Source organism: Puccinia triticina, chromosome 5A (assembly GCF_026914185.1).
Source record: "Puccinia triticina chromosome 5A, complete sequence".
In the NCBI taxonomy this organism is placed as follows: domain Eukaryota; kingdom Fungi; phylum Basidiomycota; class Pucciniomycetes; order Pucciniales; family Pucciniaceae; genus Puccinia; species Puccinia triticina.
In genome coordinates this window covers 6208291-6225949 of record NC_070562.1, presented here as the reverse complement: position 1 = coordinate 6225949, position 17659 = coordinate 6208291, and the positions used below count along the sequence as shown (strand labels likewise).

General features: G+C 44.5%; 2 protein-coding genes across 2 annotated transcripts; both read right to left on the bottom strand.

Annotated features, from left to right (window-relative positions):
* Nucleotides 1–12208: 12208 nt before the first annotated feature.
* Nucleotides 12209–12688, bottom strand: PtA15_5A727 (uncharacterized protein; the record flags this gene model as incomplete). The annotated part of the gene is made up of 2 exons (XM_053169519.1): nt 12209–12221; nt 12549–12688. 2 exons carry the CDS (start codon nt 12686–12688, stop codon nt 12209–12211), a joined length of 153 nt encoding a protein of 50 aa, XP_053020708.1.
* Nucleotides 12689–14955: 2267 nt separating this feature from the next.
* PtA15_5A726 (uncharacterized protein) lies at nt 14956–17312 on the bottom strand (the record flags this gene model as incomplete). Its single annotated transcript, XM_053169518.1, has 2 exons — nt 14956–14987; nt 17012–17312. 2 exons carry the CDS (start codon nt 17310–17312, stop codon nt 14956–14958), a joined length of 333 nt encoding a protein of 110 aa, XP_053020707.1.
* Between the last annotated feature and the right edge of the window lie 347 nt (nt 17313–17659).

Genomic DNA, 17659 nt, shown 5'->3' with positions numbered 1-17659 from the left:
TTCATCTAGGCGATTTTGCGCAGATCAAGGAGTTTGAAATCCAAGATGCATTCTTGGCCTTGGCGGTTTCAATATCTTCTTTCATGTCGGATGCCCCAAACACTTATCACCAGGCCGTAAATTCCGATCTTAGCGCTGAGTGGCTGAAGGCTTGCGAAGCTGAAATCTACATGATGCTCTCGTTGAACTTCTGGGAAGAAGTCCCCAGCTCGGATGACTACGAGGTTTTGAATTGCCGATGGGTTTTCGCTCTCAAGCGGGATCAGGAAGGAGAAATCACGAAATTCAAGGCAAGGATTGTCGCGCAAGGTTTTCGTCAAGTACACGGCGTGAACGTAGGGGAGACTTTTGCTCCAACTCCTACTTTTCCGTCTCTGCGATTGCTACTAGCAATGGCTTCCCGGTTTAAATGGCCGGTTGCTTCTTTCGATGTTAAGTCTGCCTTCCTACACAGCGACATTGATCACGACGTGTACATCAGACCCCCTCCAGGTGTCAAGGTCTCTCCTGGTTGCGTCCTTAAGCTACGGAAAGCATTGTACGGAACCAAGCAAGCCAGTTGGTGCTGGTGGCTCCATCTCAAGTCAAAACTGGAGTCCATTGGTTTTCGTCCTAACCTCAAGGATCAATCAACTTACATCTATAAGTCGGGCGATGGGATGGCGTTTCTGTGGGTTCATGTAGATGACGGACTATTCACGGCGAGCTCACAGGCCTTGATGGATCGGCTAAAGAAGGCTCTTGATTCTGCTCTTGATCTGAAGTGGGATGATCGACTTTCAAGCATCGTTGGTATCAGAGTGAAAGAAGTAAATGGCGGTTTCACACTCGATCAGCCAATGCTTGTGGAAAAAATCTTGAGCTATAATCCCTCCAACATCAAGACCCGTTCGCCGCTTCCTTCATCTGACTTGATTTCTAATCCTGCGGTAAAGATGGATCGAGAATACCTCTCTCGCATCGGATGCATTCTTTATCTAGCTCAGGGATCTCAACCGGATCTTTTGTTTGCCGTCAACTACTTGGCTTGATTTTCAATGGCTCCTGATCAATCCCACTGGGATGCTCTTGAACATCTTATATCTTATATTCGTTACACGGCACATCTTGCCCTCCCAATCAAATTGACGGGCAATGAACTTGACTGCATCACGACATTCGTGGACGCAAACTGGGGCGGTGAAGGTTGGAGATCGGTACACGGATTCATCTCTACCATCTGGGGTTCTCCCATCTCATGGGCTTCTAAGCGGCAGTCCTGCGTAGCTTGATCCACATGTCAAGCCGAGTACATGGCTTTGTCCTTTGCTTCGAAGGACGCATGCTTTCTCCGCTCCCTCCTGTCCGGTTTTCTCCCAGTTCTCCCACCTCGCATCTGTTCCGATAACAAGGCTGCTGTTTACATAGCAAAGGACTGCGGCACCAGGAAAGAACATTGCCACATCGACCGAGAATTCCACATCATCAATGAATTACTCTACACCAACAAAGTCCGGCTAGAATGGATTTCGACAAACAATCAACTGGCCGACATCTTCACGAAGGCTCTTGGTTGGCACAAGGTCTCGGACTTTTTATCTCAGACGGGGCTCAGACCGCCGTCTCATACCTTGGCAAGTATTGGGGGGAATGTATGCGCTGGCTGCGATGATCATACGCCCCCCGTGATTGTTCGTCTCTCTCCGGGGTCCATTGAATTTAAAAAAGAAGCAGGGTCTTGATTGGTTCAGCAGAAGTTAACCTATTTGTCTTTATATTGTGTCTGTCGATTTATCCAGGATCTACTGCTGGTGGTTCTTTTCTCATCATTCGACCGTATTGGACCAATTCCTATTCTTATGTCTCTTTTTTGTATTCCTTGGTTTCAATACTTTTCACTTTTGTTTCTCTACTCATCAGTGTTTTTCTTATTTTTTACTGTTAATTTCATAGGTTCTATATTTTGTTGTTTTTCTTCCTTCAATTGTTTTCTTGGTTTCTTTTCTTTAGGGTTGTTGAGGGGGGGAGTGTTGTGGCGGGACTATGGCTTTACAGATTATTGCATATTTCTCATCATCTTACTCCATATCTACATACTATCTACTTACACTTATTTACATAGTTCTAGTATTTTCCTTTACATAGTTTCTCACCAACCCAATTACATACTTGTAAATACTATAAATACCGTAACTCTATGGCAATACTATTTTCCCCTTGGGGGAGTTTTCCTTATTTCTCATTATACTCAACTGCTGCGCTCTACAGAGTCTCGATTGGTGTGGCAGTTGTTTGCAAAATTGTTGAGGGTATAGGATAAGTGACAAGTAAAAGCTTCAGGATCTGTGACGAAATCTGGAGACAAGCCTGGAGCATTCAATGGCTGAAAATGTTCTTTGACTTCATCAAACAGAGGTTTAGAAAGGGCCTCAAATTGTTCACCAATAAATCAATTGACTTCAGGCCAGTTTGAAGTTCTTCCCACCCATCACAATCACGAGCTACCTTCTCCGCAATACCCGTTATTCCAATTGTAGTCTTTGCTTCGTACGCTTTCCGCCAACCTAAACTACAAAGATTGCCTTTGTATGCTGGACCATTTGAGGTGTTGGGATTCTGGAATTTGGATTGCTGGATTAGATGGCGGCTGAGATTTTGAAATCGGGCTTTCAATGAGCTGTCCATGGTGGCAAACGGGTTGAATTTGACTACACAAACAATGTGTTTGCGGCTGCTGTTGGCGTAGGAAATGAAGCTCTTGCGAAACATCCGAATTCCTGCATTGTGGTCCTTCCCGCAAACATGTGCCGTAATTTGTTCTTTGCCAGAGTATTTGAGGTTGGCCTTCTGCCTGTCTTGAAGTTGTTTGGCTGCTTTGAATTCTCGATGTCGTAGCTGCTTTTTGGAGAGGAATTGTAAGGCAGGTGGAGCACATGGAGCATGACGGTTTGAAGTTGGTGGCCCAATGCAAAAAGGCAGCCCTGATACATCAGGTAATCTAGGGCATTGATTCTGGATGTTTCTGACACACTCAAGAGGATCGTGGGAGTCGCCAGGACAGGTTTTTCAAACAGGGGTTTCAAGGGTGTTTGGCGGTGGATTGAAGTACTTCTTGGTTGATGCTTTGCTGAGCCGGATTAAGCGCTTTGGGGTTTGCAAAGCTGCATGTGAAATCCGGTTTGGAGAAAGCCGCTTGTTCAACTGATGAAAAAGAGAATTCACAAGTCAGAAACGTAGGAATTCCCCCATTCACCTGAACCATAGCCCATCTGCCGATCCCATCCATGAGGGAGGCCCTGACTCTTGGGTTGATGCAGGGCATCTCAAACGGATGGTTCTTACACACTCCAGAGGAGGCCTCCTGAGGATGGGATCTGCAGATGAGCATTCCACCTTCCCATATACCATTGGCCATGAATATCCTTATAGGAGGCTTTGCCTCTGGCAGTACATAGGGCATCTCAAACGGATTGGTTCTGATGTACACCAGAGGAGCCTCCTGAGGATATTCATGTCAATGGTAATTAGGGGAGGTGGTGGTTTACATCTCGAGGCTTGGGGTGGCTTTCATAGTTTGGATAGTGAAAGGACTTGCCTGTGAGCTCATGATGATCGGTGAATGCGTGTGATAACACTCCAGGTGAACACAAATCCTAAAAGGAAAAATCCTCCGCGAGCTGACAGAACACCACAAGGCCTGGATAGTCAGCCAGGCCTCAGAGATAAAAAAAAACATGACCTCGATCGATCGATTGAGGTCCAGGACTGTTGTACAGAAGCCCAGGCTCACCTGGGTCCGTTGGGGGGTGATCGCGTCACCAGGGTGGGTCTGGGGCGAGTAGGGGTGCAAGGTTTACTTCAAAGGTCGTCTGAGGTACTCCGCGAGCTGACAGAACACCACGAGGCCTGGACAGTCAGCCAGGCCTCAAGAATCAAAAAAAACATGACCTCAATCAATCAATCAAGGTTCAGGAGTGTTGTATAGAAGCCCAGGCTCACCTGGGTCCGTTGGGGGGTGATCACGTCACCAGGGTGGGTCTGGGGCGAGTAGGGGTGCAAGGGTTGCTTCGGAGGCCTTCTGAGGTACTCCGCGAGCTGACAGAACACCACAAGGCCTGGACAGTCAGCCAGGCCTCAAGAATAAAAAAAACATGACCTTGATCGATCGATCGAGGTCCAGGAGTGTTGTATAGAAGCCCAGGCTCACCTGGGTCCGTTGGGGGGTGATCACGTCACCAGGGCGGGTCTGGGGCGAGTAGGGGTGCAAGGGTTGCTTCGGAGGCCTTCTGAGGTACTCCGCGAGCTGACAGAACACCACAAGGCCTGGACAGTCAGCCAGGCCTCAAGAATAAAAAAAACATGACCTTGATCGATTGATCGAGGTCCAGGAGTGTTGTACATAAGCCCAGGCTCACCTGGGTCCTTTGCAGGGGGATCACGACCGCACGGCGGGTCCGGGGCGAGTAGAGGTGCGAGGCATTGGGGGGGGGGATCGCAAACACACGGCGGGTCGAGGGCAAGTGGAGGTGCAAGGTCGAGTTTGGAGGCTTTCCGAAGGTTGTCCGCGAGCTGACAGAACAAAGGGAGGCCTGGAGAGTCAGCCAGGCCTCAAATATAGATATAAAACAAGGCCTCAATCGATCGATCAAAGCCCAGGACCATTAAAGGGAACACCAGACTCACCTGGGTTTGTTGGGGGGGGGGGGGATCGTGTCACCACGGCTGGTCCGGGGAAAGTTGAGGTGTGAGGTTGAGGTCCCGCGAGCTGACAGAACACCGCAAGGTCTGGACAGTCAGCCAGGCCTCAGATATCAAAAAAACATGGTCTTGATCCATTGATCAAGGCCCAGGACAGTTGAACCGCCAAAATGCTCACCTGGGTTTGTTGGTGGGGGATTGTGGCACAAGGGCAGGGTCCAGGGCGAGTTGAGGTGCAAGGACAAGGTCAGAGGCCTTCTGAGGTCGTCTGCCAACTGATAGAACAGAGAGAGGCCTCAACAGTCAGCCAGGCCTCAAAGATTAAAAAAAACCCTGGCCTTGATATCACCCACCGTTATTTGTTGACTGGGTTTCCGTGGCAGTGACTATGAGATTGAGAGTTGAGGGGTTTTATGCGCTTGGGAAGGCTTTTGATGAAGAGTTGAAGCTTGGCTTGGTCAAAGGGAAGAGGATGAAACGGCAAACATGAATCCACTGACTCAAGTGGAAGAGTTTGTCTGGGAACGGAGGAAAAAAAATCAAAGGTGAAACATGAATATGATATTGGTGACACTGTATTATTTGAAAGGAAACCAAAGTAACGCCGTGGCATGAAAATGGTTCCAGACCACTTCAAGCGGTTTAGAAGACCCAATCTAGGTGAATAGAAATCAATTTCAGTCAAACAAAAATCATCCCCCCCAGCCCCCCCCCAAATGATCCACTTGCCTTATTCAAAGTGGGCCAGTGTGATGGGACGCAAGATACGTCTCAGATCATACAAAGCTTTGTCAGTGTGGGGTGCTATTTCAGGGGGTGGTTCAGGAATGTCATCTTCATAGAGCTTGTTCCATTGATCTTTGAGGTCTGCCAGCAGATTATGTAGAATGATGCATGTAACAATCCATTTGATGGCTTCCTTCATCTCTTCCTGCCTGCCTAATTGACTTCAAATCTCACATAGGCTAGCAAATCGACCTTTGAGAATCCCAATGGCATGTTCAATTCTGACTCGAGATTGGGCAAGGCGGTAGTTGAAATTGACGTTTCGCTGGTCAGATAATTCTCTGGGTCCTCTGTATGCAGGGACAACATATTGATCATTGGTGTAGGCTGAGTCTGCAAGTAGGAATTGGTTTTGATCAAAATATTGTTCTGGTTCCTGGGCAACCTTCATGTGTGAAAAAACATAAGCATCATGACAGGAGCCAGGGAATCCCGCCAGGTACGATATGAACTTCTTGTTGACATCACATATGAGAGTAACTGAGATTGAGTATCTGAGGGGCAGGCCAAATATAAAAAAATCAGTCAACATGTTAGAAGATTCCTTTATAGAAGATAGTATCAAAAATATGACCTCTTCTTTCAATCAAAGTAGTGATTCCCACCTACTGGGGGCTTCTGACTCAAGGGAATTAACATTCCATCAACAAATCCGACACAGCCAGGAAATCCTTCCTCTTGCATGACCTGTGATGATTTGATTCGTTCGGATTTGGTTGGCCATGATATTAGAGAAGTTCGTAATTTGTAAATAGCATTGATGACTCTTCTAGTATACAGGTCAATTGTTCCAAAGCCAACTTGGAAAAGATTTTTCAGCCTTAAGACAGCTGACCCGTTGCCATTTGATCCAAGACGGCACAGAGCAACGGCAATTTGAATAGGTGGTTCACGTTGGGGGTTCTGAGAGTTGTTGTAGAAGATGGGGTTTTGTTCGATAAGCTGGAGGAGGTTGAGGAAACATGGAAATGTCATACAAAACAGTTGTAAAAAGCTTGAGGCTGATAGGTCTTGAAGTTCAAACATGTCATAGCAAGGATTTAAGCGAGTGGTGGAATTGCGGTCTTCTAGGTATTGTCTCTGAAGCTGATGCATCGAAAAAGCGTAAAAATCTTCAAGGTCTGAGTCATAATCAGAATCAGAATCAAGCATCAAGGCAAGGGCAGCAACATTGGCCCCTTCAACTATCTTTTTTCTTCAAGATACTTTTGGCATGATTGCTTTTGAGCTCTTGAAGGTTCCAGGAAGTGAATTTGATCCAGGTATCAGTTTGTTAGAAGGCTCCAGGAAGTAAAATTGATTGGGGGTTCAGTTGGGTAGAAGGCTCCAGGAAGTGATTTGGATCGGGTGTCAGTTCGGTCAAAGGTTCCAGGAAGTTAATTTGATCGGGGTGTCAGTTGGGCCAAAGGTTCCAGGAAGTGTATTTGATCGGGGTGTCAGTTGGCTTGAACGTTTGAGGAAGTGAATTTGATTTGGGCATCAGTTGGATTGAACGCTTGGCAAACTGAATTGGGGCTCAGGTTGCTCAAGTGGGGTGAGTTGAAAAACTATGATAATTTGAATCGACTGATTTGAGTGAAAAAAGTGTGATTTAGCTATTTCAAAATCCACCTTGGTTGGGTTGGTGGGTTTCAAAAACCCGTCAATTAGGAATTGTGGATTTGGCAATTTCTAATTGACTGGTTTGTAATGGTGGATTTCTCATATTTGATACCCCCTAATAGCACTGTTCCAAGGGGTTTATTTTTACTAATTTGAATTGAAAAATGAGATCAACATTGGGAAAAATCATGGTATAGAAATGTTTGAGTTAGGGGAATATTTACATACTTAATCTACATCAAGGAGGTGGGAGACTGAACCCCACAGCGGCGCAGCCGCCTTGGCCTCTAGTATAATTTATTTTTTAATGTTATCAAAATCCAACAGAAAGTGCTAGCCTTCACAGAGTCAGATCGTGGAATCCTCAAGCATTCTTACGGTAAACCTTATGTAATACCGGTTATTCTGCACAATCTGTGGCAATTAACACCCATACCAATTCCAGGAACTATTAAAGAAACTTTTATTGAGTTAATTCAAGAGTGGCTACAAACCGGTCTTTATGAGCAATCATTTTCTAGCTATTCTACTCCCGTCTTTTGTGTCAAGAAGCAGGACGGAAAATTTTGAATTGTACACAACTTAAAACGGTTAAATACAGTTACTATTAAGGATTCAGGACTTCTGCCATCAAAAGAAGATTTAATTCAGTCATTTACGGGCTGTGCATGCTATGGTTTAGGCGACATAATGGGTGGTTATGATGAAAGATTACCTCAGGGGGCCACAGATTCTGTTGTGGTTTATCAAGCCCAAATGATGTGGATTCTCCAACCAGAAATTTGGCAACATGTTGGTATTTTTATTGATGACGGTGGGATTAAAGGACTGGAATCAGACAAGACTCTAAAATAAAATTCAAAAATTAGGTGTTTTATCTATGAGTACGCAGTAACTTTAGAAAGAATTCTATTCAGAATAGAAGAGGCAGGGCTTACAATTTCAGCTAAAACATTTGCCTGCTACGTACCAGCGTTGGATCTAGTTGGTTACAATGTATGTAAAGAAGGTTGATGGATGTTGAATAAAAAGTTGAATAAAGTCAAAACCTGGCCAATTCCAAAGAATGTAACCAAAGTCAGAGGTTTTCTAGGCGTATGTGTATATGTACAAATTTTTATGAAGGATTTTTCAAAAGTAGCAGCACCTCTTTGCAAACTTACTTGAAAGGACGTGGCTTGGGAATGGACAACAGCTTGCCAAGAATCCTTTGATGCGCTGAAAAAGATTGTTGGTAGGGATATTACTCTTAAAAATCTAGATTAGGAGAAAATGCAGATAAAATTAAATTATCAGTTGATTCAAGTGTCATTGCGGCGGGCGCGGTTCTTATGCAAGAAGGTGACAAAGATAAGGACAGACCTGTCTTATACAAATCCATAGTTTTCTCTAAACGCAAGTCTAGCTATTCTCAATCAAAACTTGAGCTCTGGGGAGTATCTAAAATACTTAAAAAAATACAGACAGTATTATGGGGTCAACATTTTCAGTTAAGCGTTGATGCTAAGTGTTTAATTGGGATGATCAATAATTCCTCCTTACCAAATGCGCCAATGAACCGGTGGATTGCTTTTATCCAGTTATTTTCTTATGATTTAGTTCACACCCCCGCCAAAACATTTACAATGCCGGACGGTCTTTCTAGACAACCGCCGGATTCTGATGAAGAAGATGTGTAGTGTTGTATTTTGAAAAAGATGAAGAATGGAGTAATCCCCCCCATCCTGGTTTTGGAACTAAACAGGCCTTTTTCAGTTCAGCTGTTGGGGACAACAGCTAAGTTGGGGGAGGATGTTCTAGTTTTGCAAGAGGTATTTTTGAAGAGGTTAGAAATTTACTTATCCACAATGAATAGCCACCAAACACTAGCGCTGAGGAATTTAAAACTATTATTCAAAAGTCTTTCTTCTTTTTTATTTTGAATGGAGTGTTGCATAAAAAGATTCAACCTTTTTCTCAGGTAGCAGCTACACCGCCGCAAATACAGAAGTAAAATATTACAGGCTTTACACAAGAGTCTTGGGCACCGGGGAACTAAAGAAACGTAATGTTGAATTAAACTACGCTTCTGGTGGCCAAATTTAAAGAAAATACTTAAAAATTGGGTTTTATCCTGCAAACCGTGTCAGAAAAGAAGCAAGCTTTTACCTTCAGAAGAAAGAAACCCTATGGGAGAATCAACAATCTTTGGCAGAGTTAGTTTAGATACGGTTCACATTAAAGCGGGAAGATGGAAGTATCTAGTAATTGCGCGGGATTATTTATCCGGTTGGATTGAAGCTGTGGGGATGGAGAAGATTCAGGCAAAGAAAACATCTCACTGGTTTCAAGAAAATTGGATTTACTGTTATGGAGCGCCAAGAACAGTTGTGGTAGATTTGGAGCTCAATTCCAGGAATCAATTAAAAACTTTGACATTAAGGTTAAAGTCACAACACCATACTATCCTGAAGCTAACGGCATGGTGGAGCATGGACATCAAGCAGTAAAAGATACTTTAGTTAAACTCTGCGGCAAAGAAGGCAAGAAATAGCACCTTTTTCTTCCGCTAGTACTCTTTGCAGATAGAATATCAATGAAGAAAACTTCTGGATATACACCTTTGGAGCTTGTTTTTGGACAACAAGCTATTTTACCGCTGGATCTGGAGCTGGAAACCTTTCTGGGAATCAATTGGGAACAGGTTGAGACAACTCAGGAGCTTCTAGAGGCTCAGGTACTTCAATTGTGTCGACGGGATAAAATTCTACAACTAGCGCACTCAAATTTGTTAAAAAACTAGAAAACAAGCTATTGAATACTGGAATGATAAAAATAAACCTAGAAAACCATTACAAGAAAAAGATTTTGTTTTATTTTACAATAAAAGTCTAGAATTACAATACAGGAAGCTTTTTGAGAATAAGTGGAATGGTCCTTACCAAATTTACCAACAGTTTCCACAAACTGGAGGAGCTAAACAGCGCAGTTTTATCTAGAAAATACGCAGCAGTTCATGTTAAGCTCTATAATCCTTGGGATAAATAATAAAATGAGGTACTTACTGCTTTGGTGACCAAAATAAACTGGTCTCATGAATCTGAAGCCTGAAGAGCTGGAGCTTGGATCTGATTTGACCTGCTAGACATTGGATCTTCTTGTTTGATTATACGCTTGGGCCTATGGATGTTAGTCTAAAAGAACAATGAAAAAGTAACATTATAATTAGTAATAACAAGAACTGCTTGGTAAAAGATATATTTTAGGAAGACTTACTTTTGCAAACAAGGTACAGAATTTGATATATAAACAAGCTTGGTTTAAGACTTCTGTTTTGTTTTGCGGAAAATCCTCATGGTAGAAAATAATATAATCACAAAGGATATTCTTCTCTAAGTCATTAAACTCTGTTTGGGTAAAGGAATCTTCGAAGACGGGGCTAATGCCATTTGGAGAAAGAATTCTAAAGGCACCTTCAAGCTCCGCGGCATGTAAGAGCTGAAGCTCTTCACTGGGCTAGAAATTGGCACAGGTGGGAGACAACTAGGGTCTCAGCGGGTCTGATACCAGTGTGGGACTTGTATCTCACGTCTAGCTCAGGAGTGAGGAACAGTCAGTTGGGGTCCCTGCTATATACAACTGAAAAGGAAGATAATGAAAAGAGATATGAGAATGGAAATGGAAGTGCTCACCTAGCTCAGGAGAGAGGAACAGTCAGTTGGGGTCTCTGCTGAGCTAGGAGAAGGCATGGAGACAAGGCTATAATGGGTTGAATTTGGGTCTTGTGAAAGGCTTGTGAAATATGTGGCGCCTACGCCGCGGAGGTTTCACAGTCTACCCCCCTATATTGAGAAGAAACAAGGCTTAGGGGTCTGTTTGAGCAGATGGTGAGTGAGTGGGGTACCAGTAATTCAGCGGGATCACAGAGTTTGAAGGGGATGAATGTACAACAGCAGTGATTGTGGCAGCAGAAGATGGTGAGACGGGGGGTGAATCTGGGGGGCTGGGGGTTATGCGGTCATGGGCATTGCTAGGAGGAACGGGTGTAATTGGTTTGGTTGGAGGGGAGACGGTTGGATTGATGGTTGATTCAATTGAGCAAGTGAAAGCAGTTGGGAACTTTGAATGCAGTTGGACAATAAATGTCCTCAAGTGGAGGGCTTGACCGGTGTGGAACTTCTACGCTAGGCGTGATCTGAGCTTGGAAGGGAAATGTAGAAGTCAAGGATAATGTCAGACTACACGTGTGCTTGAAGGGCATCCTTCATTGAATAAGCTTCTGGGAGAATGTACATCTAATATTTTTGGCACCACATTTTTGAATGAAGAAGCTCAGGCCACAGCTGTTAAGTCATGAGATTGGCTACAGGGGTGGAAAATAAGTTTCTAAGAATGATTATGAAATAAAAAAAGTAAAAATAAAAAAATGAAAAATGTGGAAATTTTTCAATTTCTTGCAAATTTCTCAGAATGTTCATTACTGTTCAAACCAAGGGGGAGAAATTAGAGAGCAAAGTATGGCAATATACAACAAGAATGATAAAAAATGAATTCATAATCATTCTTAGGAACTTATTTTCCACCCCTGTAGCCAATCTCATGAATTAACGGCTGTGGCCTGAGCTTCTGCATTCAAAAATGTGGTGCCAAAAACATTAGATGACCCACTATACACTAAGAATTTATAGTGTGGCGCAATCTTTAGAACTATTCTTAATTCTATCTGACTCTGAACCCTAATTACCTGTGTTCAGTGTGCAAGAGACAAGGAATGTTATATGTAAGGGATGTAAAGAGGAATGTTATATGTAGGTGACTAGAGGCCAAGCGGCTCCGCCGCTACAGGCCTGCCCCGAGCGGGTGCCCTCCCCGTCCCCCCAACACCCCGGCCCCTGCGGGAGCCCCCTCCCTCTACCGGAGGCAAACACACCCAAACCAAGCAGTCTACCGCGCTCAAACACGCCACCTGCCCAACAGTTGCCCGGACCACCCAACATGCAACCCCCCACCAAAACCTTCACCGCACCAAGGCAATATCACCCCCCCCCCCCCCGCCCACCAACACGCGCCACAAGGCCCAGGTCCGCCCACACACAGGGGTCAACCGCAGTGAACCATTGAGACCAAGTCAGTCGCAACTGGCGCTTTCAACCACTGACGCGCGCTACCAGTCACCCCTAACAATACCCAAGTCATCGACGGTACCGTCAGCGCAAGGCTCAAGACCAATGTCCGAAGGTACCTCAAACTTCCACCCCTTACACCCTTCCTTGACATCACTTCCCAAGACCCCTCATTGAAAACCCCCCAGATTAATATTGTCACGACAGGAACCATGGCCCCAGGCAATAGATTACTCCAAACTACTCACCATTAAACTTCACTGGCCAACAGGGTAAACTTTTGCGGCCACATATATATTGATGAATCTGTGTGTACGATTGTCATCACAAAGTTTAAACCAAACACCTGACAACATAGCAAAGCTCCCTACACAGGCTGACGGCGTGCCCTTGGGCAAAAGCACATTGTTCCGCAGCTGGTTATTTTTGCGCCCGCCCGCAAACTCTAACTTCTTCCCCATCAAGTTGAAGCGGGCATTCAATGATGGCGCAATTCCCGTTGCCGAGCGGGCGTACAACATGAAAGGGTTCATCAATGGAATTGGCCCGGACGGCGCACTACAATTGAAGTTCACATCTTCAGTGATGTCCAAACAACCATTCCGGAGTGTCACCCACCACAAACCACCCTTAACAGTCAACGCAGTTGGAACCATATGCGCACTTTTGATGGCAAATATCCTAAGCAAGAACCCGGTATGCGCCATCACCCTCAAGCACACGACGGATGTGAGTAAGCCTAATCTTAAAGCAAATTACAAACCAGCTAATGCCTTGACCAGAGTCCTATGACAAAGCTCGTTATCGACTTCATAATACCATTACATGCCAATTGGAGTTTTGACCTTGATTCAAACCACATTGGCCACCGCGCCTGGTTTTACGGCCATTTGGCTGGGGTCAATGTTGCAAACGGGCAAGACTTCATTGTCAAAAATCTTTTCATGCTTGATTTGACTCCTTCTGTCATTCAATTAGATACATTCTGGAAGAGTGTTTGGCGTCAAACATTGAGCCTGATGGAAAAAACTCTTGACTGGAAATCAGGGCCTAAAACGCGGAATCTATTTTGTAATTACTACCTAAACTTGCGTTAAATAACATGTCACATTGCGGGATAGTGAAAGTATGTTAATATAAATGCTGCACACTTGATTTAAGCTCAATACAATTATACACCATTCCCCCCAGGCTCAATCAGCTCCTATCAGATTTTGCATTTGCAAGGCTACACTATAGATTGTGTGCACGTAACAAGCGTTAATGTTGTTGAACAAAAATACCTCAGGCCCACCAACTGAACTTCTAATTGGCGATGCTCTCCACAACTCATCTATGTGTACTACAAGCAACCATCAGCCTCGGCAAGCCGTTGCGATTAATACGGTCTACATTGTCCAAACAGTTAGATTCGCAGTAAATGCAAAGATTACCAGGCCAGTCCGCTCTCACCTTGATTTTATCAAAGGCGAACTGGTCACCGTCTCCCCAAAGTTGAGGTAACGGCCTTCCCCGTAGATTGGATCGCGCACAATCTTCTCTGAACATGAGTTGCCCTCATGCGAGCTGCCAAGACGGCCAAAACCCGCTCCTTTGTCCCAATGGACTGCCCCGCAGGAGGAACACCACATGCTTGATGACACGACCAAATCTGGAACGCTGTAGTTGAAGACAACGCCCATGCTCATGTTCATAAAATGCCCTGATATATCACGACATTGAGAGTGGCTTCCTGCAACCTCGTGAATAGCTGTTTTTCCGTTTGTGTTCATATTGACTCTTGTCCTCCAGCCACTGAATACCTGATTAAACCCTATTTTGGAATCAGTTTGTGCGCGTCAAACCTTATGCCAATCATACTACATAGGTTGGAGAGCAACACGCGGACAAGTACTGTCAGACAAATCCTTGCAACTTCTCCAACCTTTTATGATTTGCCCTTGTGATGAGATGCGCCAAAAACGGAATTGTGTTCAGAGTTGTTTTGTAGCTTCAAGGTTTGTTTGTAGTAGCAACAGAAGTGATCAACTTCTATTGCATTTGGCATCACCGTAGTTTTGAGTCATTGCAAAGCTCAACTCAACACAAACCTTTAACACAACTAAACACACAAAAATCAACCAGATGCTTACTGCAAACTGTCCCCACGCGTGATCCTTCAATGTTAAGTGATTAGATGAGTTAGTAAGTACCAAGTTGCTGTTTAATTTCTTGGCAACACGTCAGTCAAAGGTTTATTGTTGATTCATAGAATTCAATTGTCTGCTTGATATCAAGGATGTCATCAGAGTTGATCTCATCTAAACCCTACACGTCAATTGCCCGCAAACACCGCGCACAAACCCAACAGTGCAGATCACGAGTTATGCAATTAACCCAATGTCAAGTTCAAAGCCTTGGTTGACAGGAAGGCCCCAACCCACATTAAGGTACCAATTGGCCGCCAAGATCTTGCTTATCAGTTCCAGCTGGTTACCCGTAATTGATTTAGATGCAAAACAGTGATTCAGAACCGTTGTTTGATCAATCAAATCCTGGCCTGCCCCCTGAACATATCCAACCAATTCTGTCAGTCTACCAACACGGTGTAATAGCCGTTAGTAATTGGAGGCTAACAACCATTGGCATTGGTTTCATCCAGCCGCTCAACATGAGGACAGCTCCAAAAATCAATTGCAGTAGACCCAATTATGACATTAGTCGGGCCTGATCAATGATTTTGGTCTTGCCTAGGCCTAACTTGATCTCCCAATGAGACGAATTCGATTCGACGCAAAGAAAGGGCAACTCAAACCTTTAGATAGGCTATACCGGTCAGGACTACGATTCAAATGCAACCAGGCAAGTCAACGGCAATGTTGTGCCAGTCAGCTTGGAGTGTTTAAATTTGCCCAATATTGTCATGCCAAGCCTATAGTCAAAGTTGCCTATCAAGGCAATCTGTCAAACTCGTTGTTACCCTCATCTGGGCCATTGATTTGATTGACCCACATAGGATTATGTACTGCTATCATCAGTTAAGGTTGATAATTGGGAGGGTTGGGGCTGCCCGCGGGCTAGCCCAGCTCAACCCGCTACAATGCTGGACAGGCCAGGCCGGGTCCAAACACCAAAATATTGTTTCTGGCCCAAACCTGTGTCTGCCTCATTGCAGACACAAGCAGCTCATGGGTGGCTCGTGCGGGCTTGGAGATAGGCGGGTAAAGCGGGTACCTGCAGGCAACCCGCAGGCTTCCCATTGGCCAGCAAAAAAAAATTTGTGATAACATTGATTTTGTAAAAAAAGAAAAAAAGACATAAAAGAAAGATAACAACATGATTGATCTGATAGGATGGAGAGCAGAGGGACCAAGGATAAGAGAGAAAATCACATTCTACTTCTTCATCCAGTCTTGGGTGCACAAAAGCCTCAACAGGTGACTTAGTGTACATAGACTGCATATTTTCAGAGACACCACCAAGGGTATTTGGTGAAGGGCACATACATTTACGTACTTGGGTAGGTCTTTGGGGGTCATTGAGGTCAGATTGGTTAAGCCCACGGGCCCCCGCTGGGCAGCCCACGCTGTTTGATAGCAGTAGCAGGCCGGGCCAAAGTCTGATAATCCTAAGAAAAGTGTGTCCGCGCCGGGTTTGGGCGGGCCAATGGACACCCAGCCCAATTATCATCCTTATCATCAGTAGCACCAGTCACATCAACTTAGTCCTACCGCACAAATTTACTTTTATCACTGCCTGACATTGGTATCTCAATACATCAAGTTTTTTTCCTTGAATTGGTCAAATCATCCTTTTCCTTGTTGGTCTCAGACAACCATCTTCTACAAATGAAGATGACCAGCAGGGTATCAAATGTGGAGTGTGGATCTGCTAATTGCACCACAGCTGTTTGCAAAAAAGGAAGCATTTCCAAGCCCAAGAAATGCAAGACCCAGGCAAGTTAACTGGAATTATTTTAGAATTTTGTTACTTAGAAAAGAACATTGTAAATTTGATACTTGATGAAATACAGTGCTATTTAATTGCTTGATTTTAGGAGTGGGTTAATTATCTTGTAATATTGTTTCCCTGCCTCACCACGTTGAAGCTCTGCAAGATCTGGCTCGGCATTGATGAGTTCTTTCAAGGCATTGATTAACCCTTGAATAAGACATTTAATTTCATCCAAATCATTAAAGAAGAGAGAGGCCTGTTGGATGTTTTGTCCATTGGCTTCATCATGTCCCTACGAGCATTTGAACTCGTAAGATCAGGCCAACTTGACTGAGCACTGTCCAAGTTGATATTTACGATCAGATAAGGGTTGCTGTGCTGGAGTTGAACATACAATAAAGTATTGGGTAACTGTTCATCTTCTACGCTGTGGTCCATTTGCCAGCTACTGGCCCAAATTCCACAGAATGAGATGTTCTTTTCATGCAGATTGTCTGAGTCACATTTGAGGTATATTGCAAAAATCTGGTTGATACCTAGCTGGTCTGAACGGCATTGTGCAGCAATGCATTGGTGCATGAAACCTAAAAGGTTTTTGGGTGTTTGAGAATAGTTAATGCAAGAGAAATGATTCCAAAAAACCATTCCGTTATCCAAAAGATCCTTCTTCTGCTTGGGGCCTATTGAACCAAGAACCAAGTCGTTTTTGTCTTTGCCAGTTAAAGCTCTCAAGGAATTCACCAAACAAACCGGACGCCCAGTGCGTACACCATCTTGGTCCAATGTAGCTAGAGCGTGTTGCATTGCCTGCAACAAAATGATCCAAGTAGCAAGTTCACAAGTGCCTCTGGCGGGAGCGAGTCCAAGTTGCACAATTGTAATGAGTGATTTGATGCATTGAATCAACATACCTTCATCCTGCAGAACGTTGAGAGAAGCTGCTGCAAGAGTAAATTGCAACGGGTAGTTACTAATCACCGCATCCCAGTCTGGGAAGATGTGATTGCAATGAGCGGCATGGCATGCGATGAGCTCGGCGTTGACGTATAAGGCGCCATTGATCCGTGGCTGGATGGTGGGAACAAGGAATGCAAAGGCTTGCGCTCTTGTTAAGATGCCTGGTTGAGTGAGTCCGGTCGGCCCAAGCAGTTTAAGCCCAGCCAAACTCAAAATGGCCTTGTAAATTTCCGCGGGTGGATGCTGTTTGGCCATGGCATCACAAAAGTAGGCACCATAGATTGGACTTCCCTACTTGAAGAGTTGCTCCTGGAGACACCAATTCCGCCCAGGATTGGGGTTGGTCAGACGGGACCATTGCATCAAACAAAAGAATTTTGTAGATTGGTGGATAAAGCAGTTCTTCTCCCACAAAACCATGTCTTGCGCCTGGGTCAAATTTCCTTGAGGACTTAAATTTGGCTACTGGGGGTGTGGCATTGACCAGGATTGCAAAGAACCCCATGTGTTCAGGTGTCCTGCTGATTGCTTGACGAAAGGTGTTGAAGAATGATGGTTCATCATTGGAGCCAGGGGCTTGTTGGTGTAGTGTGCTGGCTTCA